This window comes from Epargyreus clarus, unplaced genomic scaffold, assembly GCF_041222505.1.
Source record: "Epargyreus clarus isolate Ecla_fem2 unplaced genomic scaffold, WU_Ecla_fem_2.2 ptg000035l, whole genome shotgun sequence".
NCBI lineage: Eukaryota > Metazoa > Arthropoda > Insecta > Lepidoptera > Hesperiidae > Epargyreus > Epargyreus clarus.
Window position 1 is genome coordinate 2,893,164 of NW_027332240.1, and position 27,630 is coordinate 2,920,793.

At 34.3% G+C, this 27,630-nt stretch overlaps 4 protein-coding genes across 5 annotated transcripts in view; 3 read left to right on the plus strand and 1 right to left on the minus strand.

Annotated features, from left to right (window-relative positions):
- The window catches only part of LOC140756619 (uncharacterized), a 79,381-nt gene extending 73,622 nt beyond the window's left edge, over window positions 1–5,759 (minus strand). For both annotated transcript variants that reach the window (XM_073092164.1, XM_073092160.1), the window contains exon 1: window positions 5,473–5,759. The gene's annotated coding sequence lies outside the window, so the exon portion shown is untranslated. The remainder of the gene's footprint in view (window positions 1–5,472) is intronic.
- Window positions 5,760–6,200: 441 nt separating this feature from the next.
- LOC140756537 (uncharacterized) lies at window positions 6,201–7,642 on the plus strand. The gene is made up of 4 exons (XM_073092059.1): window positions 6,201–6,391; window positions 6,503–6,640; window positions 6,902–7,066; window positions 7,147–7,642. Exons 1-3 carry the CDS (start codon window positions 6,278–6,280, stop codon window positions 6,980–6,982), a joined length of 333 nt encoding a protein of 110 aa, XP_072948160.1. The 5' UTR covers window positions 6,201–6,277; the 3' UTR covers window positions 6,983–7,066; window positions 7,147–7,642.
- Window positions 7,643–8,627: 985 nt separating this feature from the next.
- LOC140756481 (cytochrome c oxidase subunit 5B, mitochondrial) lies at window positions 8,628–12,487 on the plus strand. The gene is made up of 4 exons (XM_073091994.1): window positions 8,628–8,814; window positions 10,608–10,781; window positions 11,904–11,947; window positions 12,156–12,487. Exons 1-4 carry the CDS (start codon window positions 8,727–8,729, stop codon window positions 12,216–12,218), a joined length of 369 nt encoding a protein of 122 aa, XP_072948095.1. The 5' UTR covers window positions 8,628–8,726; the 3' UTR covers window positions 12,219–12,487.
- Window positions 12,488–13,276: 789 nt separating this feature from the next.
- On the plus strand, window positions 13,277–27,493 carry LOC140756553 (uncharacterized). The gene is made up of 8 exons (XM_073092075.1): window positions 13,277–13,473; window positions 15,071–15,221; window positions 15,643–15,736; window positions 16,539–16,785; window positions 17,319–17,450; window positions 24,854–24,955; window positions 25,696–25,816; window positions 26,071–27,493. Exons 1-8 carry the CDS (start codon window positions 13,467–13,469, stop codon window positions 27,017–27,019), a joined length of 1,803 nt encoding a protein of 600 aa, XP_072948176.1. The 5' UTR covers window positions 13,277–13,466; the 3' UTR covers window positions 27,020–27,493.
- The last annotated feature ends 137 nt before the right edge of the window (window positions 27,494–27,630 follow it).

The window sequence follows — 27,630 nt, forward strand, 5'->3', positions numbered from 1 at the left end:
GTTCGGGGTAATATTTATATGTCGTTCCGTGACGAATTCCGGGTAACAACTGAATATTTTCCGTGTAATGAACGAAACTTTAATATTTGAAATTTTGTATTTAGATAAGTCCCATACTGCCAGCCTCGTCGTGGCCTGGTGTTAGTGCTACGAGCATTCCCCCGCCTCCCTGTACCGCAGGGTAGCGCTAGTCCATTCATTGTGTGGGCGCAAAAAACACTCTTTATTTTATATTCGTATTTCGTTAAGACCGAAATACCTGAACTCTATTTATGTAATCTAAATATATATAACTCAAAGGTGACTGACTGACATAGTGATCTATCAACGCAGAGCCCAAACCACTGGACGGATCGGGCTGAAATTTGACATGCAGGTAGATGTTATGACGTAGGTATCCGCTAAGAAAGGATTTTGATCAATTTTACGCCCAAGAGGATAAAATAGGGCATGAGAATATTACTTCGTAACGCGAGCGAAGCCGCGGGGAAAACGTTTACGAATATTTACGAATAAACGTCAAACTAAAAACCGTATTTTTCTATCGCATGCCTAATTTCTATAAATAATCTGGGAAAACCAGCATACATTTTTTCAGCGCTGATATTTCTAAGTATCCGTTTGTGAGTCATACAATAAATCGACGTAGCTCACATCGTTATAAAAGTGAAACGGCCGTACTGTAATTATATTGTTTACTACTACCAAATAACTGTACTCAGCTACTCACAGAATAGGTACATAATATATGTGATGTTCCCAAAGCACCTAAGCAGAAAAATAATTACCAAATGTTGATACATATATTTTTAAAAATTGAAATTTTTTGAATGTCCAAAGATTTTGAAAGTACACAGAGTTTGCATTGGGGGTCCAGAATTATAATCTGGTTTTTATCCAACTTCAAAAAAGGAGGAGGTTTCTTTAAATAGTGTGTATTAGGAATTAATTATTATCACTCATGTGGAGACCTACTTGTCTGAGAGCTTTCAGAGATAAGTTCTTGAAGATGTATAAAGCCTGCCAACCCATATTTCTGCGTTAACAAATTGGATAAGAGACCACAAGTAGAAACTTTTGGTCTGCCACCAAGCATTGTCCTAAGGTCTAAGTTACAACGCCTCATACTCAGATTACAACTGTGCCTAAAAATGCTGTTATTAGGCAGAAATAGGTGTGACAGTAGTGCCCCCAAGTCAAACCTCAAAAGGTTCTAACCACCACCAAAAAATATGACCTCAAATGTAATAAAAAATGTATGTTTTTTTTATTTTTATTATATAAGAGTAGCAGACAAGCATGCAGTCCACCTGATGGTAAGTGGCTACTGCCGCCCATGGACATCTGTAATCAACCTCAGATAGGATTAGATATTCCTACCCGAGGTCGGCCACAGATGCGCCGCTACCCCTGAGGACTAAGCTGGAACGCCTCGGAAAAGTCTGTCTCCCTTACCACACCCTTCAAACCGGAACATAGCAGCGCCTGCTGTTATTAGGTAGAAATAGGTGTGGCGGTGGTGCTGCCGGAGTTGAACCACAAAGGGTTCAACCACCTTCAAATATTATACGCAACAGTATTATACGCAACAAGTATATATCAATACAAATCTACTTTTATCACTACAATTTCACTTAAATAAATATGACACAGTACATTGCCCCCTTATCAAGTTATTTTATGTCTTACAACTTGTTTATAATAAAATAGGGTTCATTAGGCTTCTGATAATATATTATTATGATTATTGTTATTTCTAGAACACAATTATAGGTTTTTAACATACAATAACAGTAGTTATGATGTGGGTTACTTGAACATACGTAAACATAAGAGAATTTACAGAGATTTAATAATAGATAGCATTTTCTATTCTAGCTATTAGCAGTGATGGCCTAGTGGTTAAGAAACTCGGCCTCTTGATCGAGGGGTCCGAGGTTCAAAAAACCTCTGAATTTTCAAAGTTATGTGCATATTAGAAGTTAATTATCACTTGCTGAAACGGTGAAGGAAAACATCGTGAGGAAACCTGAATACCTGAGAGATTTACTAAAAAAAAATCACAAAGGTATGTGAAGTCTACCAATACGTACTTGGCGAGCGCGGTGGACTATGGCCTAATCCTTCTCATTATGAGAGGAGACCCGTGCCCAGCAGTGGGACAGTAATGGGTTGTTGATGTGATGATGGATTTTCTATTCTTACACTCTATTACCTACACTAGAATACCCTATCTACCTTACACGAAGATGATTATACAAATACCCAGACCGAATACTATATCCCTCATAGATGTCTGTCTCTCTGGGGTTCTAAATAGTTTTTTTTTTGTATGATTTAAGTCAGAGGTTATTGCCACCGATAGATTTCTGTAACAGCTTCTTATAGAACAGAACTTGTACCAAAAGCCCATGACAGATTTATTGCCATTTCTGAGAATGACGATTGCCTTATATGTAAGGCAGTCGACATTCACACTGTCCCACTGATCTGCAAGATCTGCTTTACTGTTATAGCAAATGATAATGATTATCTAATACACATATATGAAGGTGGTAGAACCTTTTGTGGTTCGACCCCAGCGGCACAACCGCCACACCTATTTCTACCTAATAACAGCAATGTTAGGCGCTGCTGTGTTCCAGTTTGAAAGGTGTGGTAAGGGAGACAGACTTTTCCGACGTGTTCCAGCTTAGTCCTCAGGGGTAGCGGCGCATCTGTGCTGACCTCAGGTAGGAATATCTAATCCTATCTGGGGTTGATTACAGATGTCCATGGGCGGCAGTAGCCACTTACCATCAGGTGGACTGCATGCTCGTCTGCTACTCTTACATTATAAAAAAAAAATAACTTGTAAAATCAGAGGTGCTTAAGATTCGAATATTTGACACATCAATTGGGAGGCAGAGTTTCAACCATTGAGCTATCATGAGCTGCATTTACTAGTGTCTTTGACGACCAAGATGAAAATTAGTGTTAAGAGCACCTGCTTTTACCACAGAGTACACCATCCATAATCTAATATATAAAATTCTCGTGTCACAGTTTTCGTTGCCATACTCCTCCGAAACGGCTTGACCGATTTTGATGAAATTTTTTGTGCTTATCCGGTATCTATGAGAATCGGCCAACATCTATTTTTCATCCCCCTAAATGTTAGGGGCAGTACAACCCTAAATTATTTTTTTTATATGGCAACACAACGGGTCAGCTAGTAAAACTATATTATAGTTCCCTGAATATAGAAATGAATCACGTAGCCATAGCAAATTGCATGACTACCTGCTTGCAACTGCTTCAGAGGGGACTAACAGTTTGGCACAGACTATACATATCAACAGAGTTGGTACCACAACCTATTTTAAATTATTCACAGATGTGTTGCTACACTAAGACTTGGGGACTAGATTGGAGCACCTCAAGTAAGTGGTACTTCATCTTGTAAATTAGATCAGTACAGTATTAACACTGCTACATTACTGTTATAAACCAGAACATTGCAGTATTAACACTGTTGCACTGATGTTTTAAGGCAGAAATAGGTGGGGTGGTAGTGCCAATGGAGTCAAGTCATATCATCATCATCATCATCATCAACCCATTACTGTCCCACTGCTGGGCATGGGTCTCCTCTCAGAAAGAAAAGGATTAGGCCATAGTCCACCGCGCTGGCCAAGTGCGTATTGGTAGACTTCACATACCTTTAAGATTTTTTTTTTTATAAATCTCTCAGGTATGCAGGTTTCCTCACAATGTTTTCCTTCACCGTTTCAGCAAGTGATAATTAATTTCTAATACGCACATAAATTTGCAAATCAGAGGCGTGCCTGGGATTTGAACCTCGAACCCCTCGATCGAGAGGCCGTGTTTCTTAACCACTAGGCTATCACTGCTCATACAAGCATATACAAGCACATACAAGTCATATAGGGATCTACAATGTTTAAGACACTCTGCACAATAGACTGAAGATTTAGGTTCACGGTCACTTAGGAACGACTATATTTGCAATAACATGGTAAATGGTAATAAACGGCGGTTGTCAATATTTTTGACACTAAACTATGATGATGATCACTTTTTGCACCTATTAAGGAACAGTTGAACTTTTAAAATACTATTACAGCTCAATATTGTAGTATTTAAATACCACAGGAGAACTCAATAATACTTTAAAACTAGTTTACTTATAAAAAAACTTTCATAATTAGTGGCATTATGTTTACTAATCAATTATCAGTAATTATCGGCTTAACAGTAACTAAATCAATCAACTTTTAATCTATTTAATCTTTTACAACAATTTTAACAAACATATACACATAATCCTTCTAGTTAGCAAGAAACAAACTTTGAATTTAAATTTCAAACTATTTTCCTGGTTTAATAGTGTAACAGTTAATTACAGTAATTGGTTAATTATTAACGAACCAACCAATGAAAAAAATAATACTTTATATTCTTCATTCTTCATGATCTATAAAGTCACAAAAAAGGTCATAAAAACTGAAGAGTAAGCATTTATCATTAAGCTCCATTATCATATCATAAATGATAAATCATTGCCTGAAGTTATTGCTATTTATATAAGGTAAATAAGGCTACGTGCAGTGTATTGCAAAAACCTACAAAACCAAATTATTTTACATTCGAGCGAAACACATCACTATTTATGAGAACTGAAGGACTTGAATTCATCGGCAAGTCTTCATGAATATTATGACTAAGTACACACATATTTGTAGTAAATAGAACCTTACTTTGTTACAATAGAGTGGTTTGTTGGTTAGTCTTTCCCTTTCGGTACGCTTGCACCAAGATTGTACCGACGGTTTTAGGGTCATTACAAGCCGAAGTAGTAGAATAATATTACTCAAACGTTGTCTGTTTGAGTTGTTCTTTATATTTCCATACATTTTGAATCGTTGAATGATCTGTTATGAATTATACAGTTAGTTATGTTGTCATTTTGAAATTAAATGATTAATGATGTTGTTTAGTGGATAGATCTAGAAGTACAAGCCATTAGGGTGGTGATGGATTTCATTATTTATTATACATTATTCATATAAATAAAAAAAAATGGTACTACATGGTAAACAGATAAAAGGGCTGTCAGGAATATAAATTATACTTCATAAAAACATTTGTATAATTTATGTCACACACAATTTAGTCAGCTTAAAAAGGATGCAACAGTTTTCAAAGTGACAATTTGAAATGTAATATTTAGATATAACAAGTATATTTTCAATTACAAAAATACCGAAAACTACACGAATTTGTTATCTTATCTTAGTAGAGATATTAAAATGGAAAATAAAAAGGAAAGATACGACTGATATATTTTACCAAAGACAAAGAAACGAAAACAATATTGATCAAATATGAACAATATTTTTTAAATCTTACGAGACAGATTTGAAAATAGAATATACGGACAAAAACTATAAACAAACAAAATTTACTTACCAAATTGAAATAATCGTGATCGCTTACGCCACCGTTTCATGTAATTACCACTGCACTTTTGCTTCCATACACAACACGTAACAATTTCTAAATAAACACCGATTTTCAAACAGTATGATTCGAATTTCGAACGATACGAATCGAATAAAATTCGTCAGGAATTCACTTTATGCACCTTCGCACTAGTTATAAATTTATTCAGCATAAATTAACAAAAACAGAAAGCACAGACATTCAGACAAATAAGTCATAAAAAGTCAATATGTATAATTCTGACATATGTTTGACAACGGATTTCAGTACAATGAAAACAGACAATATACCAAAAAATGTGTTGTGCCAAAAAATAGAAATTATATAAAAAAAATATGTTTTATCGTATTATATTATTACGGGATGTATATAACAAAAATGTTTTGATTATGGTATTTTCTTAACTTTTTATAAATTACTAATTCAAATACAAAACACAGGTCTTAAACCACAAAATAGATAAAGTTTCAGAACGATAAAACTTAAGTGATGTGAAATAACCGTAAAAGATCGATCCACACCATATAGCTAAAAATAAGTTATATTATTGTAATAACAAGAAGAAGAAATAAGATAACTAGTATTATTCTAAATCTACGAAATAAAAATGAGCTTAATATATTTCTAATATGTATTTTTTCATTAATTTACTCACAATAGTACTTACTAAGCATGCGCAGCAAACATCTGCACTATGAAAGAAGGGGTAAAGGAGGGTGATATTGATTTTTCCGATTGGTTTGTTTGCAGACAAAAGATTTGCTCAGTAAAAATGCTTAAGACATCTGTTATTATGCTTACTAGTGTTCTAAGTTTATGCGAAAGTGACCAAAACGCTGTAACATTTACATTTAAGGAATACCAGTACAAAGATTCTCCAAAAAATGTAATGAGATAAAAATAAAATTATACACTTTTGTAGCAACATATAGTTTTATTTATTTTTAAATTGAGGTTTTATGTAGTGTAATAAAAGTTTTCAATTTATTAATTACAGGAGATGACATTTCGGGAATTTGAATCAGCTTGTGAACAAAGCAGCGCTTGCAGCCACATGAATGGTCTCGCGCGGACTCGCTGCATTCGTGAATGCGTGTCACCATCGTGCTACAGAGAACTTTATTTAAACGATCCCGTAAATATAAATTATTCTTTTAGAGAACATAATATTTCTAAAACAGGTTTCACTTCTTCATTACTTTACTTATTTCACATAATAAGCTGCTGATTGTATAAACTGATAGTTTCCTTTATTTATATCTAGTAATTGTTCATAAGAATTATACATAAAGACTATGAATACATATTTTTTTCTTATTTTTATATAAGGTAATATACAATAATAATAATAATGTGACTGGTAATAAACCACAATCATAAACTTTTCACTTTTCAGCTTGAAGAAGGAGAAATTGATGTTCGCTTAAATTCTTTCAAGGGGTGCTTTGTTCAAAGAAGCGGTAGAACGAGAAACTGATTCCGTTCCAGTATTATTTCATCTTTTTTCCTATGTGTCAATAAAATTAATAAGATACACAAGAAAATTCGATTTACAATATTAGTAAGTAAATGTTATAATAATATCGATTAGCCTTAGCTTCAGCGCTAATTTCATGTGAAATAATTATGATTTTTTTACAGGTAATTACAACTATGATCTATCAAAAACACACATTTATTACTAACATTTTAAAAGGATATTACTGAATGGGGTTAGCCAATTTCTATTTCTGTATAAATTTAACTACAAAACACTGTATACATTTTAAAAATATAAATATCTTTTTCTGTATAAAATGTTATAATTAATAATAATTTTAATAATACATTTATTACTTATTTATTACTACAAAATATGATATTATTCAGTATTACATAGATACTTTTTGTAGAGTGACATGCCAACAATATAACGGAGTTATTACTTGAAAACGATAACAGTGTGCGACGATGAAGGTATTTAGACATAACATTAATAAATAAAAATAACTTCACAAGCTGAACTTTCCTACGTGTTTTTATCGTTATATAATTCAAAATATTTATCTCACGACTAACTTTTATTATTAATGTCCAACACTACCTCCTCCTTTACACATGTAATAAACTTGATATAGATGACTACTCTTTTATTTTTCCCGAGAATCTCTATTTTGTTCAATATTATTAGATTTTATATTTTGATGTAAAACATAAGCACAACGCTTCTTCAAAGAAATGTCGTCGCGTCTGTCCGTACCCCCCGCTAAACAGCGGGGTTGGTATAATTTTAATGTTGTCTCATTATATTATGATATTATGAATAATATTATATTATTATGAAAGAATATTAAAAAAATCCGGGGGGTATTCACCCCCTTGATAATTTGCCCGGGCAAAGAGGGTACCCTCGAGACCCGAATAATCCCTACCCACCTCCCATATTGCAAACGCGTACGCGGCATATGAGAAACCGGTGGGTATGATGTCCCATCTTGTTGCGTCGCGTCTGGTTGACGTTTCTGTGGACCCAAAAGCTTGTGCGTGTATTGGCAAGTTTGGCCATACAACGCGGCAACGCAGCCAGCTTTCTCGAGACTCCACCGGGAGGCAGTGATTTGGGCTCATTGTTTTGTATTTAATTTTTTTATATTACCTTAAGCTTTATTATTTTTTTTTTTTGTTTAAATTGTATTTTTGTGTATATTTTATACAGATTTATAGTTAGATTTTTTTAAATATAAAAAAGGACGAGTATTCTATTAAATGTTTTTTTTATACTATAGAAAGATAAATGGAATTTGTTTCAAATATCTACACAAACGCTGCAAAATTTAATTTCGGCATGTAAATTTTAATACATAATATGTGTAATTAGTATGTAATTTTAAATTAATTTGTATATATTATTAAAATAAAATATCTATCTAACCTAAGCAAAATTCCATAATCTGATTACTTAAAGCGATTACAGCGACATCTGCTACGATATTGACTATAGTACCGAAAGTTACGCGAAACCAAGGCAAACGTTTTCTAGCTCCAAAGTCCATAGACCAACTGGCAACCCTAGCCAGAGCCCAGTGATGTACCTCGTAAAAGTTCGATAATTCTTAGTCTGTATTGCATTGATTCACTAAATACCGATTATTAGGTGAACAATTCAGGACATCTCTTTTTGTCGAAAAATCAAATTGTGCCACTTGCTATCGTGAGAAGCGGTCTAGTGAGAAACAAGTGAAATGGCTTCCTTATGTAGACAAATCGTCCGCACAAATGCATTCAAAGGCCTTCTTTGGTCTACCGCCCGAAGGGGATATGCTGATACAAGTAAGAATTTATTATGAAAATCTCCAACAATTTTTGGCTTTATCTGTCAGAATTTTGTTACGTAATTCTTACAATTTTCCGCTAAATTTCCCATTGTATTGAAGTTTCTTGTTAAAACAAAGGCCTTAAAAGGCAGCCTTGTTTGTTTCGTATGATTTATAATTGCTAGCTATGTTGAAAATCTCCAGGGAGGAAGGTCAAATCCTCTGTCAAAGTTATGCACATTTTATTGATTTTGGTGCAATTCTTGGAATATACTCTTATTATACCTTGAAATAAAACTTTACAGTGTTATAATACAGGTATATAACGCGTCTAATATTTTCTTTACGTCTTTTTGGTTTCATGTTTGATTAGAAATCAATTCTGTTATATTGTAGGTTATATCTTATCAAAGTCCTAGTATTAATTTCCTTATCAGCTCATACACTTTGTATGAGGATGCCAGGTGAAAAATTTATAAGAATAGGAAATAGAATATATTTTAAAATTTAAACAACAAAAAAAGATATGTTTTAAACTATTTTTATTAGACAAGATTAATGTTTACACATTTTTCACGATTAATAAGAGTATTTCGCAAAAAATATAATACAATAAATTTAATGTACTTTTAGAATTAGTAAATAAAATATAGTTATTACAAAAAACATATAAGAAGCGTATGTCAAATATAAGTTTTAAATAATATACAGCAATAAAGATATGAATAAATTTGAGCCTTGTATAACGATGATTTTTGTATTTTATTTTAACTGTTTAAAAAATATAAAGGTTTGGTTTATATTTGCTTCTAATTTCCTCTTATGCTTTATGCAAATTTTTGGAAAAAATTACGCTAATAAAAATAGTATTGATTGACCTGATTTTGTATTATGTAAGAATTATTTCTAGTAAGTACTCGTTTAGTTGTCAGATTTTAACCAAAATCATTGATTTACCAATTTCTTTTTATTGGTAGAGAGCTTATCAGGATCTACCAAACTATAAAAGTATAAAAATACTAGATAAAACAAGAATTACAATGTCTATCTGCGATTACTAACACACATTTTGTTATCTTACAGTTAATGAACCTTTTAACCCGGATTCCACTCCCTATAATCCCGGATCCTCCCTTGTTCCTGTGGCTTCCCCTGATCTGGACATTATCCATGGTTATCATGCCTAAATGAATGTATCCTGTTACTTATGCACATGTTATTTCATATGCACATATCATCTCCTAACATTTTATGTACCTTTAACCTTTATTTTTCATTATTTATCATACTTACCTTAATTAAAATTGCTTCATAAAATGCCTTATGACATGATTGTACTTAGCAATTATTATATCTCACATTCTTTATGATTAAACCTAGGAGTAAGGCAGATTAGCTACCTGATAGTAAGCAGTCACTGTTTATGGATATTTCCAACACTAAAAGATACAGCAATGCATTGTTGCTTTGAAGAAGATCATGTTTTACATTTTACAAGAACATATTTACTTAGAATTTCATGTATACAATACATTTTGCCATCACTTATGTAACTATAATAGTCACATTAGCAAAACATTCAATGTACAATGGACATAATAATAGAATAAATTGCTATAATTTAGAAATTCATTAATATTATTGTGACATACTATATAATAGTCTTAAAAATAGTCAATAAAAATTCAGATACTTTACCCAAAAAATTATGCTAATTCAAGACCTTACCATAATGAGCGCCTATGCTAAATGAAAATGGCTAACAGTGAAATTTTGCATGGGTTTGAAAGTTACCTAATCATGTTTCAGTGATGCCCGACCCCATGGAACATGCCACTGGTCTGGAGAAGAAGGAGCTGCAGGCGCTGCAGTCTGGCAATGACGACCCCTTCAACATGAAGGTCCTAAAGAAGGCCGCCGGCACCAGGGACAGCCCTACACTGGTACCCTCTTGTTTCGACGCGCGTATTGTTGGTTGCGTATGTAAGTAGCTGTGTGGGCGTTATATATAATAGATTTTTTTTTTTTTTATAATATAAGAGTAGCAGACGAGCATGCAGTCCACCTGATGGTAAGTGGCTACTGCCGCCCATGGACATCTGTAATCAACCCCAGATTGATTGGATTAGGTATTCCTACCTGAGGTCGGCCACAGATGCGCCGCTACCCCTGAGGACTAAGCTGGAACGCCTCAGAAAAGTCTGTCTCCCTTAACCACACCCTTCAAACCAGAACACAGCAGCGCCTAACACTGCTGTTATTAGGTAGAAATAGGTGTGGCGGTGGTGCCGCCGGAGTCGAACCACAAAGGGTTCTACCACCTTCGAACAAAATATAAAAAAAGAAAAGTAAATGTGTACTTATACAAGTAAATATTCATATGCTTTCCTTTTTTGTACTGTCTTGAAACAAGCTTTATTACACAATTTAAATTGCATCTTCTAACACAATATACTTTGTTAACATAACATAGTATAAGAAATTAAAAGTAATGGATAGGCTAAAAATAAGGTTACGTTTAAAATGTTTAATTTCATATCCAAGTCAGCCATTTAAAATCATTATAAAATCTTTGTAGTTTAATAATAAGCTATTTTCATAGAACACATTATTATTCATTAGAGACAATACATTATATAAACATACAATATTTATACTATATTTGTTATATATCACATTGTTGGCAAGCCCTGACATAATGGTGATAATAAGATGTGACATAAGCATATTATGTCTCACTTCAGATTTTGTTATGAGATACTATATACAGCTTCATTGCTATTACAAAATCCATCCTGTTCGTGTTGGCTTATTTAGTATTGCAATATGTTACATTATCAATGTTTCTAGCCACTTTCCGCAGTTATTCAAGAGATGGCGCCACTGTTTTTTCGGAATGACACTATTAGAGTTCCAAATATCATGTATATTTGGATCAAACTACAACTATCAGAGCTCAGACGCTAAGGCATGATGAGCGGGCCTGGTGGAAAATGGGCCACCAGCCCAATTCCACCACTGGACCATTTCCTTTGCCAAAGTGGTGAAGCTGCCATAAATGCTATTTATTTATATTATTAAATAATATTTTGTTTATTTTTCCAGGCGAAGAACACTCCACATCCATCAACTGGCTCTGGGTACACAAGGTAAAATTAAATTGCTTTTATTATTAAATTTAAATCATTTTAATGAAACCAAATCTTAATAATCTTATATTTTATACGAACTTTAGCGCAATATTGTGATGCGACGGTAATGTGCACAAACCTTTATTGTGTGTATACAGTAATGTTAAGTTAACCTTATTACATCGGGAATGAAAATTCAAACTACAATGTTTTTATATATTTCCAGGACCACCCCCGCCGCTGCGAGTGCGGACATTGGTACAAATTGATCGAGAAGACTCCCCTCTAAGCCGTTTCTATTAGTATAAAAATTTAGTAGTGAATGTAATGTTAACTGCAATAAAGGAACGCATCTAGCATCGCACGGCGTTTCGTTTGGCTAAATGCAACATATTGATTAATTGATGCGTCCGCCGAATAACCGTTAATAAATCAATATTAAATAATTGTAAGCATATGTACCAGTGTTTCATTGTATTGTTACCCGATGTGCTGTTAAATATGTTTTGTTTGTACAAATGGTTTGATTTTGTGTAGATATTAAAGTCGTCGAAATCGCATGGGATTTCATTGTAGTTATCACCCTACGCCTGTAGTGTTTAAAGTTATAAAATAAATTATATTTAGATCGTTATAGTCCTTTCTGAATATAGAAATGAATCGCGTCGCCATAGCAAATTGTATGACTACAACTGCTCGCAACAACTTCAGAGCGGACTAGCAGTTTGGCGCGGACTATAAAATATTAATGATATTATATCAATTATTATGAAAACTTTAGCAAACTCTTTAACAAGTACTCGTGTGTGACTATAATTACAATTGATGTTACTTGGTGGAGATCCTATTATAAGGAAGGAGTTAACTACTTTGGAAGTCCAAGTATTATTCCAAAAGTATTAATTAAACTCTTGGTAAATTTAAAATAGAGTAACGAGGTAGTGGCCCACGGCACATTAGTGTTAAGTGTAACTCGGCACGCCCAAAATTTAAGCTGACCCTTATAATAAAGTACATTTCAACTGATAATCTTGTGGGCTTTTGTAATATCCATAAAATCTAAATATTTTTTATCGCTTGATCTATTCCCGCTTATTTCATGCATGCACTATTTTGCTCATAAACGGTTAAGCGTGTAATTATTCTTCCTACGCACAATTTACAAAACTAAATTTACTCAGATGTAAGAACGATTACATATTTTTCTCTATAAGTCGTATTAAAATATTTTTGTAACTATTTTACAATAATGATTTAAAATAGTAATGGCAATTCATAATGCTATTATTTATAGCATTTGCAACACCTAGAAGCGTTATGTCAATTTTATGATGTCAAAACTAATTGTCATTTGTCAATATTGTCATGAAAATACAACAAAATGTACACACTTGCTTCTGTATAAATTTGTTTATTTAAAATAATTAATTAGGTATACAAGTTGAAATCAAATTTAAACTAGAGAAGTTAATAAATTTATTTGTATGTGTAGAAGCGGTATTGTTAAGTAAATTCAAAGAAACGTGATAATACAAGAATGCCGCGTAAGTACCACAGGTTTTTATTATTTTAAATAAAAGTTAAGATCGCTATTCTGCCCTTGAATATTACTATCATTTTAATTCGCAAAACGTGTGTTAAAGACTTCCTTTTAATCACATTTAATTTGCATTTTTGGAAAGTACCTATATAAAATAGACAAGTTTTCAAAGTATTGTGCACTTTGATATCTTATTGTTTGTAATAAATATTGTATGTTTCCCAAATATAAATAAAGAACCAAATAAATATCTGAATTTGGTTTAATAACAATTTCAAATTTACGATCAGATAAAAAGTTGTTTCGCTATGATCCATGAAAATCCGATAGAACATGAATTCATGAATCTGATTCAAGAAATAAACTAGAAAAACCTCTCTATTTATGGTTGTCACAATTCAAAGAGTAATTAAAATTGTGTATTTTGTGCAATTTTTACAATAATGCAAATAACTCGAAAGTCATGAGACTTTAGGCGAAAATAAATGTTGATATTCTGATAGGACATTGTGTGCCCTACATGAAGTTCCAAGGTTATCCATGATTTATGGGACACACTATATATTAGAATATTGAAATTAGTTAAGAAATACTCGAGTTGTTGAAGTTTATGTGAAATCGGGTTTTTCCAATTTTCCGGGAAAACTGGCGAAAATTTTCAAATTTCCTCGAAATGGGACCCCCTGTGAAACTAGCCGCATACAATGGTGTATGAATCATGTCGATCGGTCGCGGCATCATGAAAAAGTCGCCGAACAAACATAAAAAAATTTATATATACGGTCGAATTGAGAAACCTCCTCCTTTTTTGAAGTCGGTTAAAAACATTACTACTAGCTTTAATATCTTTCGGGTCCCTGCGAGCGAGCATTAACCATCTTTTCCGAACCTTTGTGCTCTTCGGAATGCTAACAAACAATTTCTTTGGTGTTTTATTAGACGTATTACTACATTGTGGCACTATACACCATTTATAAGCCATTTTATAAACAGTTAAGTTGATTAAACCACATAATCTTGTTGGTTATTACAATTTGTTGCCAATTTGACAACTAAAAGTTAATTTACGAGCAGGTGACGTCATGATATCATGTGACAGTTAACACTACTGACACTCAAATATGGCGTACCTAGCGTTTTGGCGCACTTTTATAGATTTAAACTTTGATGATGATTTTTATAGAAAATAGAGAATAGATTTGATCAAACTACAAATGTATTATGCTTTAATAAACAATTTGAAGTATTTTCCAAAAAGCTGTCAATTGCCCTATTGTTTTCTTTGTATTGTACACATTTTTTTGGTTGGCCATCCAGTAGACGCTCAGAGGAAAAAGGGGATTAAATTAAGTGTTTATTACAAAAGCAATATTTATACTAGAAATATATATCAACAAAATAAAATATATACATATATTAAAAACGAACTAAAAATAAACGTGTATATAAAACAACAACGAATTCGATCTTCTACAATTTATCTTTTGGCAAAGGGAGATCTCCCGCTGGGCTAGGTGATCATGTCCGGGTAGCGTGGTCTGACAGTCGCAGTTCGGAACAATCTCGCTATTCTAAAATCTTTACGTTATTTATATTTCTAGGTTTCGGACCCTTCATCCACCAGGTGCACATCGCAGACGGCTTCGCTGACGACTGCGATGAGCTAGTGCACAGGTGTATGAAGGTGGAGAACCTCAACTTTCAGGTGTTCTGCTCTCTTTGGAAGCAGATGAACATGGGCTGTCTTTACAAGTAACATAAAAAACTTGGTTAATAAAATAGTAATGTTGAATGGTGGTAGAATCTATATGGTTTAACTGAAGTGATACCATTGCCGCACCTATTTCTAACGTAATTAAGCACGACATTCAGGTGGAAATGTGTGGATGCTGGTTGATTTACTCACGAGGCAACCATCTTAATCCTCAGGAGTGACAAAGCATTTGTAATTACCTTCGGGTAAAACCCGTTTTATATAGAATTGGTTGCAGATGTCTATAGATGGCAGTTAACACTTGCTGAAGCTGAACTGCGTGCTTCTTTGCTTTTAAACTTATAACAGAAAGAGAGTTAAAAAATAATTATACCGGCGTTTGAAAAAAATGTCGAATTGTCTAAAATTTTATTATGTATATGGGTATCTTATATCGTTAATTTAACTGCTCTTTCCCAGGGGAAGAATCTTAGGTGCAGAAATAGCAGAACTTTCAGAAGAGGTCATACACATAGCAAAACATTATATGCTTAAGAACACGGAAAATTTCGAGGTAAGTAAACAAAACATGAATACACAAATACTTTTTATTATAATGCATAATTTTTTTAATTTGTAATTTTCATTTTATCGATGCTGACTATTTCAATTATATCGAGTATCTCTAATTCAAGTATTTAATCATTGCTTACTTTCATATACTCTCTTAATCTTGTATTACCGAGTAACAGTCATCTATTTAATCATCATATTTATGTATCTTTGGCAAAGGGAGATCTCCCTGTAGGCTAAGTGATTATTTGAAGGTGGTAGAACCCTTTGTGATTCGACTCCGGCGGCACCACTACCACACCTATTTCTACCTAATAACAGCAGTGTTATGCGCTGCTGCGTTCCGGTTTGAAGGGTGTGGTAAGGGAGACAGACTTTTACGAGGCGTTCCAGCTTAGTCCTCAGGAGTAGCGGCGCATCTGTGGCCGACCTCAGGTTGAAATATCTAAACCTATCTGGGGTTGATTACAGATGTCCATGGGCGGCAGTAGCCACTTACCATCAGGTGGACTGCATGCTCGTCTGCTATTCCTTTATTATAAAGAAAAAAAAAACCCGGGGAGCAGCCGTGCTCTGACTCTCAGTTTAGAGCTTATAAATGCAAGATATTGAGAAAACTTCGATAGCATGATTTAGAATACTTGTAGCGCCATCTCTTGACGAGTAGTGGGAACTCGCCATACAGCAATGTTTTTTTTTTTGCATTTTTTTTTCTCCTACTTGTAACGCCATCTTTTGATGAGTAGCGGAAAATCGCTACACAACATTTGTTTTTCAATTTGTATTATTATTTCTCTTACCAGGAGTCGGTAGCGGGCCTGTTCATCGTGTACGCGCTCCTCAACCTGCAGCCGTACCCCGGCTTCGCGCACCTGCGCATCGTGCCGGCGGACGTGGCGGCCATCGACCGGCTGGAGCTGGTGGCGCGGCGGGAGAAGCGGCACGACGTGCTGTACGTGCTGGCCGCGGTGCTGGTGCGCGGGCCCGTGCAGTACCACTTCGCGGAGCGGGAGCACGGGATGGACCTCGCTATACGGAAGTATCTTGAAGGTGGGTGGGGCTAACTATAAAATGGTTAGGTGTTTATGGTACCTTAGATACTCAGGGCTCACTCTCCGGAAGCATCTGAAATGTGGGTGGGGTTAACTAGATATAGGGCTTTTTATACGAAAGTATCTAGGAGGTGGGTGGAAGTAACTTCAGGAACAATCTAGTGTCTTCCCCAGAATTTGTCGGAGGTAGGTACAGGTGTTTAGATATTAGGTACCGATATTTCAATTTTGAACGTCGATATCTAAAAAGTGGTTGGATTGTATTGTACCTACACCAAAGGAAGTAGATATCCAACAGATGTTTTACTACTATGGGGAGTGAAAAACATATCCTTCCTGACTTCTTGTAAATATTAAAGTTATCCCATAACTTAGGCAAAAACCTAACAACTTATCTACCTCCCTCCCCTCCACACACACAACCTTGGCATAGATATTCTCCCAAAACTATTTATAAAATGAAAGCAGCAAACAACCCTACTCCATAGTATAGTCAATAAATTGTTTTTAAAATTACCATTTTTATTTTAGGATACACATCAATCGACAAACTGGGCGTACGTCCCAAAGGCGTCTTTTACAGACAAAACGAGGAGTTAGATATCATAAGGGAACTCGGTTCCATAACTGATAGATATACGCTAGCCAAAGCGGCTATCTCCGGTAAGTTGTTTAAAATCACCTATTTATTGCATAGCGTATGTATAGTGATATTGTGAATAGTATCGTCCATGAAAAATGGCGTTGGCGGAAATATTACTGGCAAATAAGTGACACAATTCAAATTTCGAATAAAGAAGCATGTGTGTACTTGTGTACACATGTAAGAAGTTATACTTCTTTAGCGTGTTTAGTAGAAAAAATGTGCGTCTATTAATGTGTTCAAGCGCATAAAATAGAGAGACACAAAACAAAAAATATATTATAAATCATTGGTACGGTATTATATCGTATAAGTAGCGTGTCGTATCTGATCATGCGATACTTAAAAAGAAATAAAACATTTAAAAATACATTAAAAAAAAAAACCTTTTTCTTCAAACCTTGCCTCTTTTACTAGTTAGCGTCTTGGTCAACTTTGAAAAAAAAAAACGCTCATTATCTTCCCAAACAGAAAAGAAGTATAACTTCAAAAAATTCAAAATACTTTTTGTCGAATAGTTAGCTTTTATGTTTTTATTCAAAATTGTATTGATTGTAACTTCTTTTTTATCCGATTGGTAATGATGGTATTGGCAATGATGGTAATTGGTATGATTTTCGATTTTTAGTATGTGTGAGGTATCGTTGTGAATGTGACATTGGCTATATTTTCAAAATTCGGCTATTCTTTGTTTTTAAATTAATTCTATACTAATTATTTCTAATCTGTAGTATCTAATTAATTCTATATTAATTAGCTCTATATATTTTCAATTCGAATTGTGTCACTTTGATGGTAAATAAAATTTATTACAAAGCAAGAATATTACAATGCTGTTGAAGCGAAAATCTTTTTTATTATTTATTTATTCAATGATGGAAGCAGGTTTAATTTTGCAAAAAGAGATCCTACCTGTAGGCGAAGTGATAATGCCTGGGGAGCATTTTACATGCATTTACTAAAAAAAACATTTGTTTTTTTGACTCAGTCTATTGTATATACAAGATATTTAGAAATCATCGATAGCGTGATTCAGAATACATATGGCGCCATCTCTTGACGAGTTGCGGGGAGTCACTAGATATTTTTAGAATTAGCTATAAACTTACAATTTTAAAATAACGATAGGTTTGTCAGTTTTACAGGAGGTCTAGGGGACTTGTAGACACTAGAATCTAAAGAATTTGCTTCGTAACCCAGATTGTGATTATTATTTATTTTTAAACCTGCTTGCATCATACTATAGGTAGGGTGTGTAGTATCCATTAGTGGACTAAGCTAGGAGTGGCGTGGGTTATTCACGCCGGGACTCTGGTCCTAGGGGGGCTCCAAGTATCTACAAGTTCCCTTGCATACATTTGTAAAAACTTGTAAAATTAGATCAGCTTCGTAGATTGGGGGGCCTCATTCATACTCCCGCCCGGCCGACGACGACCTTATTCCGCCACTGGTAGTTAAGATATGATTAAGGTTCATTTCATTTACATCCCATAAATAGTAATTAGTAAATAATAGTAAATTAGTTGTAGATTAAGTTTAAAGACTTGTTGTTAGATCATAACATTTATTAGTATAGATAGGACATAACTTGGATGGTGAGTATTTAAACTGATAATTCTAGTATTAAATTATAGTATTAGTTATAAATTGTATTCAGTAAACAATTATGACACAATTGTACATGAATATAACTTTTTTGGGGTTTATGATGACCTTACATTACACTGGAAAATTTTGAGAATCCCGCAGGGAAAAAATGGCGTCAAATATTATTATAGCGATTTTATTAAATCTTGAGCATCGCTTGTCAAACATTTATTGTGGGGGTCATGACGTCCGGTAAGAAAAGTTAGTTGTTTGTATATATGGTTGAATTTCAAGATTCCTTTGCACACATATAGAATTTTAACTTTAAAAAAATCAAAATAAAAATGTATCTTTTCATAATCTTAAATATTATTATTTTTTATTTTGGACACAGGAAAGTATGAGTTTTATTATCTTTTAAAAATAATTTAAAGCTTTGAATTAATAACGCAAAAAATCAGATTTGTAAATATTATAATAAACATTCAGAAAACTTAAATTGTGTTGGAATCATACACTTCAGGGGGTCGCGATAGGTTCATCGCTTGAGAAACAATGGCCGAGCTACACTAGGTTGCTTACTATTATGTGAAAAAGACCAATGCTTATTAACTTTAACACGAGTCTACGCCAAATTAGTTAATAGATATGTTAGAGTGTGATTCACGGAGCGTTTTTCGTCCGTCTTCGTGGCAGACGCGAAAATCTGCGGAATCGCGCTGTTTTGTTTTAAAACTCATAAGATCGCAGTTTTGCGCGATTACGCGCGACTACCCCCACTGTTACATAGAGCCATACGATTCAAATATATCGGTATAATTACTTTGTCCACCGTCACAACGGAAATCGCAAAAAATTGCGAAACCGCGTCGCGGAACTAAATCGCGTGAAAACGGCAACTTTCATTTACCAAAATTTTCATTTCTCTACGCGTGTTGCGGTTCCGCAACCGCGTGCGGTAGCGGTAGAAAAACGCTCCGCGTTTTTAAGCTTTAGAAATATAGGGTGTAAATTATGCTACTAATATTAATACTTTGGCGACAACTTGTACATAAGTAAAACTGACACGCAGACTTTGGGTTCAATTCCCGGTCAAGCTGGGGGTCCACCGCCCAAACTAATACTAGGGCTTCGGACGTAGAAAGCCTTAATTATTTAGTGTAAATATTTTTTATTAGAGTTAGCTTATACTAACTGATTTTGCTAATTATATCGATAATTATAAATTGATTTAATAAAGATTGTAATCCAAAATGATAACATATTTTAATAAATAAAGATAAGGCGAATAGACTCGACTCGTCCTTTCTCTATAACGCGTGAGCAGTAAAAATAAAAATTGCCATTTTTGGAATATAATCTTTACTGATTCAAGGTATACATACTAATATTGCCATCATCTTAGTACTTAGTAACTAAAATAAAAACGTTTTAGTATGCTGTGCTTTTTCCAGCTAACTAAATTAGGTTAGACATTTTAAGTTTATTTCGTACTTTAACTAAACGGGGAACTTTATCAACATTCCATTAGTGACCACTGCTGGGCTCGAGGACTCTCAGATCCAACACCTCAGTGGTTTAAATAATATTAAAATGAAGAAAACCCTTGTGATGATTTCATCTCATTTTATCCTATTTTATCCTAACATATAAAAGTGCTTAAGATTTTTATAGAGTATGTGTAAAAGCAGATTAGACTATAGTTTATTATTATATATTATATCCTGTTAATTATTATTATGTGGATACTTAAAAAATGTAATATAAAGCTACATAAGTCTAATTAGTATTGCAATTTTGTTGCTAGTTAGAAAAAGCTAATAACTAAAAGAGTCTTACGCCCATCAGTGGGACATTAATGGATTGATGATGCACTGAATTAGCCTAATTCTATTGTAATAAAATATTTTGTCTAAATTCAGCTACCCCATTCATTTCGAATAATGTAAACGCACCTAAAATGCGTATTATTTTAGGTAAGTGCATGTACTAATAGTATGTTAATATTTTTGCATGTCGCAAGCTTATCGTGGCCTACAGAACGTTTAGAGATGTGCCAACTCAGAGTAAAGTGACTCGAGTGAACTCGAGTCGAAATCATGTAACTCGAATTGTACAATTTAAATTAGGCTGGAAGATTTATTATTAGTAATTGAGAAATAGGAAACGAACAGGGCCGACTATGAGAGTACTTTGAGAGATGTGTCGAAGTTGTCGGCCTCATGGGCGCACAAAAATTTCGCGTCCCAAGCGACAGCATCGTGTGCATTTTTAAAGACTACTACAAATAAACATGTAAGTTACCTGATAATTGTCCCTGTAGTCCCGGGAATAGAATAGGGCTACGGTATCCCCTGCCTGTCGTAAGAGGCGACTAAAAGGGGGATTACGGGGTTGCGGGCGGCAAGAGTGTGAGCTCGAACCGTCCAGCAAGCAACCCCGGGAAGGACGACGGTGTGTATGGTCGCATACCGTCGTAAACACCAGATGGTGTGGGAGGAGCCACAAGTGCTCCCCCTGGGTAGAGCCCGATCGGGGCATCGCGCTTGGAGGACTTCGGTTGTGTTGACGGACACCGGGTTTTAGTGCGGTAAAAATCCCACATAACCCGGCGTCGGTCCCACGTCGTCGGGTACCTTTTGAAGGATACCCCCTCGTAAATAAAAAAAAAAGTTACCTGATAGAAAATGGCTACTGCTGTCCATCGATATATGTAAACAAGCTTCGGATTGGATTGAAGTCCTACCTGATGTCAGCCATAGATACGTTACGGTAGTAAGACGACTGAAGACCAAGTTATAGTATAGTTATAGAAGAATAGTTCGTAAAGCTTCAACAGTGCTTAATACTGCTGTTCGTTTGCTTTTCAATAACAATTTGTGTACACTAGAAATAGTATTTTTTTATATTTGGCCAGCAACAATTGATACGTTTATTACTAATAACGGTCATTAGTAAACCGTGTTGACTCATCTCTATACACGACTCGAGTCATTGGGTTGTTTGACACAAAGACTTGAGTCGTACCAAACTACGCAACCGATTGTTTAAAAACACTCGGGAAGGTAAAACGACTCGAGTAAGCTTTCAGCCAATTAGTTGCTAAAATCATGTATAGTTTTATGTTAATCATTTATTATTTTCCTTACTTACGATCTGTCATCACTTAGTATATAATAGGATGCTAAAGTAGATTGGATAGTGCATCGCTTAAAAGCTCTTTGTGTGTAGTTTTGTCTAGATGTCCACATTGTGGATGGTGTTATATCCTTAATACTTAAATATTGCAGATATTTGCGTGTTATTTTGATATGACCTGTTAGGTGTATAGAACACTTGTACTGCAGGTCGCTTTTATATTATAATTTCGGTGGTGTCCAAGCTTAGAATCCGCCATGACAACTGGTCTGGATTTTATTTTGTTTTTTTTTTGTTATAAAAAGCCAACAATGGTGTTAGTAGTAGGTCATATTTTCTCCTATAAATATATATATGATGTTTACACTGTATGTTTTCCTATGGTACTGTAATTGTTTACCTAATTGTGTTTATGATTATTATATTCAAACTATATCTATGAACCCTATTGTGTGCGTCTCCATATATCTGTATCCTCCCGTTTCTCGCTGACGACTGAATGTGTAAAATGAAATGTGATTATAGAACGGTGTTGTGCCGGTTCAGCTTAAGGTCGTTTGTTCACCGCACTGTCACCGATACCGAGAACGAGATTATTTCGGGCCGATTTAATATGGACAAGTCCCAACGTGTTTTATATTGCCGGCACATCGGCCCGTCAAAATCTCGGTGCCGATCTACGGGTCACGCCGATCTACTCGACTATCGGCGGCCGGGATAAACATGCTCGGGTGACGGACGTGCGGTGGACAAGCGATTATAGTCAATGTATGTACGCTACTTCGGCGCCGTCATTATATATTTGTTATCGGCTCGTTAATGGTGGCGGTGAACAAACAACGTATGTCCTTATATATACTATAAGGACTTAAGCCGAACCGACACACTCACGTTCAGCATTGTTGTTTCGCCAATGTTGGGGTACAAATTACCAGTAATTTAACCGAACCCTATTGGCATTATTATAATGGAACTGAGCGTCGCGCAAAATTTTTCAGATCTATGATGGCTAGCGAAGAGGCGCAGCTAGAATGCTTTAAATTTACTTATTCTCATACTTTAATGATCAAAAATTTAACGCTCAATTATATAAATGTCTAGCTACGCCTGCACAAGCTACGCGTATTCAATAAACATGTACCCAGCATTGCGCGCTTATAGACCTCTACATCCTCCTCGGAAGCAATGCATTCTGAAAGGATTTTCATAGATGAGAGTTTGGGCGTAGCCAGGTGTCACCTCTTCGTACAGAAAATAATAAAGGAATCTGGAAATGTAGACATTCCCTTAAATTATATATAATATTATATTTTTATACAAAATAGGAAAAATTAAAAACATTTTGTTATTAACTGTATAAATAACTATTTAAATATGAATTAAAAATGTGAAGCAATCAAGTGCTACCTTAACCTGGCACTCTGTTTAAAAATATTTTATACTTTCTATTCCAAAATAACAGTGCACAAAATATATAAATGCTGAAATTACTGACTCGTCAGTAGTATAAATCGTCAGTAGTAATAAATATATTGTTACTAAGGACTATTATTGAAACAGACTCGAGTGTTGTTTATGGTCATTAAATTAGATATTGATTTAAAGAAGTGGTTACGCCCAATATTTCTCCTACTCTCAATTAATTACAAGCCAATCATACAATATTAGAGCAATGATGTTATAGATAATACAAAATATGTTTTTAAGTTCTTAAGAAATTTACAATAAGATATATAAATAGATACATACAAATGAAGTCTAATATCGTATGATTGCATGTAATATTGAATGTACAGGCTCTGGTTGTCTTGATACGCAAAGCTTATGTTGTAGTTATGTTGAATGTGTTGTTGTGTTATGGACCAAGTGATTAATAAATAACGCTATAATACCCGGAAATAAATATTAATATTTATAAATATTAGTATTTAAATTATATATATCAATATTATATAATTAATTAAACAGGGGGTAAGATCGGCCTCATATAATAGGATTCAATAGGATCCAAAATTTCATAACATTTCTAAAGCCTCTTAGTAAAAAAAACTGTATTTACCGAAGATTTATTATTAAAATGGAACTTAGCTTTTGCTATAAATAATTTACAATAGACTACAAAATTATTATTGTTTCAAAATGCTCGAGTATCTTTCAACACAACGTGATAAAATATACTCGAGTAAAATAAAAAGACTTAGTATTCAATTTTTTAAATTGACTGGTAGAATAGTACACAGTTATTATTGTTTCAAAATGCCAGAGTATCTTTCAACATAACGTGATAAAATATACTCGAGTAAAATAAAAAGACTTAAGTATGTATTTAATTTTTAATATTGACTGATAGAATAGCGCACTTGAATAAAATGACCAGACTTCTATTCATTTATTGTTATTATATGGACGTCTTAATTTTGTAGAAGTTTAAAGTTTTTTTAAGAATGCATTTTAATAATAATTTCCTTTTGATAATAAGACTTACGATCTTAAAATAACCAAATGAGAGCAATTAGGAATATATTCTATATGTAACTTATTTCCATACACCTATGGGAATATAAACATGACCACTGACTAAAGTGCGGGACTAAGAAAAACTAAGGCAAAAATTCCGGGTATAAAACTAAATTATTTATTTATTAATCACTTGCTCCATAACATGTACCAATGATAAAGCATATTGGTAATATTTCAGAAACGGTGGAATTCAATCGTAACCTACAATATATTAATGAGAACTTAACAAATGATTTACAATCATCTCTTAAGAAGATCATCAGCGGTATATATGAGGACGGTAAGGTCTGAGTTAGATCATAAATTGAAAGTTAGTAAATATGTTTACAAATATATATCTTTGTAAGGAAGACATACTTATCCGAGGCGTTTTAAGTTCGTCCTCAGAGGTAGCAGTGCATATGTGGCCAACTTCGGGCAAAATTCTAATTTTATCTAAGGTTAACATAGATAAGTATAGATATCGCACCGCCTTGTGATTGAAGGAAGCCATTAAATGGCTTAAACGGCTGACAATTCTGTCAGCCATTTAATGGCTGTCATGGTCTAATTCACGCGGAACAGTGCCGACATGCGCAGTTAAGTGGTGCAAAAACACGAAATAGAAGAAAAAGTGCGGAGAAATATCGATTCATTCATAAATGATCTAAAATACTACATTTTTTTTATATTTTTCAAACACGAAAATAGATGACAGTGACTATTTCAATTGTCAGATCTGGTTATATTTTCTTGTTAGGAGTGAGTAATCTTTACTAATCTATGAGGGTTAATTACATATGTCCACAGGCGGCACTAGCCACTTACCATTTAATAATTTCTAAGATAATTTCACGCACGATACTGAAGATCGAAAAATACCTGTTCCTTCACATATAGGTATTGTCAGAAAATTTAGTCTTTCCAATTTAGTGCTTACGTAGGTGCTTTCATAATACAACACACTGCCGATCTTTTCATATCTGTATATTTTACTTGTATACTTGTAGATTATGATAATAATACAATATTTTATTTCAGAAAAAAAAGGAGAGGGTAGTCGTGACGATGACAAGTTACTGAAATCTCGTCGAGCGATCAGGGAGAAAGCCATGAAGCAAGGCGTGGATCCCGTGAAGCATCTCATGAACGCCGAGGAGAGGTAAGTTTCAAAGTTTTGATACCTAGATATTAAAGATATTGATGACGTTTTAGATTTTGCCCAAAGATGGCGCTACTCGTATCTTGAATCACGCTGTCGAAGTTTTCTCAACGTCCTATATATTACACAGGGTGAATTTCTGAAATGTATGTGGATGATCAGATCAAAAACTAAGGAATCATGTCTTTGCTGTAAGTGAAGTTAAGAAAATAATATAAATAAGTTTAAACTCCAACTTCCACAATTGATTTCAGGAAAAAAAGATCAACTAAACAGAAAAAAGTCTCCGCCAAAGTTAAAACATGTGAATTTGTGAGGGACCAAAGGGCAAAACCTAAATTGGAATTTTTGGACAGACTTACAAACTCTGAGAGAAAGCGACGACTTCCTATTAGCCCCCGAGCGGTAAAACGGGGTCGGAATTGCAGTGATACGGATCAAAGAGGGACGAGTTCGGACAGCGAGGATTCTGATGACGACAAATCCGATGATGACGATGATAGTGATAGCGACCTTGTCACCGAGGACTATATAGACGATGATTATGATAATATACAACCTGAAGAGAATCCCTATAGTAAAACCGTTCATCTGTCAGAAAAAGTGACAGCTATAAATGAAGAAGAAGTGACAGTTAACTTGGAGGAAGATAAAACACAAAACGAAGATACTGAAAAAGTTGACAAGGAAAACGAACAAGAATTGGATATTCAAATAGATACGCTACCAGTATTTATAAGGACGGAGGACGAAGGGCAGCTGTATGAGATCGAAATCATCGACTCGATGAAGAACGCTAGCAAACCGTCGATTCTAGAAAAGAGAAAGATTGACAAGAAAGAGTCTGATAAGAAAATGGACGCGCTCAAGATGATCAGCTTAATGCCAGGCCTGACTATAAAGAAGATTGACAAATCGAAACAATTAGAGGAACCTAGTACTTCTACGGCGAATGATTTTGCAGATATCACAGAGATCAAAGAAGAAATTCAGAAGCGGCTCGAGAAGGACGGGCCCTTTAAGATGCCGGGGATACCACAACCAGAGAAGCGGGATTTGAAGAGAGTGCATTTACAATCGAAGTTTAAAAAACTGGGGATGCTGCCCATCGCGAACTTCGAACCCTCAGACAACCTGGAGGCGGTGGAAGACGAACCAATGACGCCAGCCAGCAATCTTGACCTCGGCATTATTGATGATTGAATGGATGAAAACGGGAGATTTTGGATTTTTTGATTTTGAAAATCAATAACACTTTATATACTCGTGTATTTTATATTCTTAGCATTGATTTCGTTAGTGCCATAGACTCAAAAATTAGATTGGTCGGGATGGAAGTCTGAGCTGACTTGTGATGGCTGAGCCTTATGGGTAGACAACATAGACATCATTAGAAAGTTTCTTAACTACGAGTATTGTCATATTACTATGAATAAGTAAAGTATATAGTTGCGCACTGCTTTGCTGCAAAGTTTCTAATGTTTATAAAGATCTCTACATTTTTGGTTAAAAAAAAAATAATGTTATTCCCATTTTAATGGTAAAATAAGAATTAAAAATTGTTTGTATTTAGATAGTGGGCTTTAGTTTATTTTACTGCATTATATTTGAAGATATGTTCTTGTTATCTTAGTAACTTATTTAAATAAGTAATAAATATACCAATAATACACCAAATTTTGCTTGATCTTTTATTTTACTAATATACAATGTTTAGGACCTTTTGACAGAATTACTATTTATATTCAGCTAAATAAAAATCAACGTGAACTTAATTTTATTAAACAAAAAGGAATGAATAATATTATCATAGG

What these genes read in the sequence shown, in the direction of transcription:
- LOC140756537 (XM_073092059.1), top strand. Translation starts at nt 6,278, where the DNA reads ATGCTTAAGACATCTGTTATTATGCTTACTAGTGTTCTAAGTTTATGC. An exon ending in ACAAAGATTCTCCAAAAAAT is followed by an intron (nt 6,392 to 6,502) that starts GTAATGAGATAA and finishes TATTAATTACAG; the next exon opens with GAGATGACATTTCGGGAATT. An exon ending in AACTTTATTTAAACGATCCC is followed by an intron (nt 6,641 to 6,901) that starts GTAAATATAAAT and finishes TTCACTTTTCAG; the next exon opens with CTTGAAGAAGGAGAAATTGA.
- LOC140756553 (XM_073092075.1), top strand. An exon ending in CAGCGGTATATATGAGGACG is followed by an intron (nt 24,956 to 25,695) that starts GTAAGGTCTGAG and finishes ATTTTATTTCAG; the next exon opens with AAAAAAAAGGAGAGGGTAGT. An exon ending in CTCATGAACGCCGAGGAGAG is followed by an intron (nt 25,817 to 26,070) that starts GTAAGTTTCAAA and finishes AATTGATTTCAG; the next exon opens with GAAAAAAAGATCAACTAAAC.
- LOC140756481 (XM_073091994.1), top strand. Translation starts at nt 8,727, where the DNA reads ATGGCTTCCTTATGTAGACAAATCGTCCGCACAAATGCATTCAAAGGC. An exon ending in GCGTATTGTTGGTTGCGTAT is followed by an intron (nt 10,782 to 11,903) that starts GTAAGTAGCTGT and finishes TTATTTTTCCAG; the next exon opens with GCGAAGAACACTCCACATCC. An exon ending in ACTGGCTCTGGGTACACAAG is followed by an intron (nt 11,948 to 12,155) that starts GTAAAATTAAAT and finishes ATATATTTCCAG; the next exon opens with GACCACCCCCGCCGCTGCGA.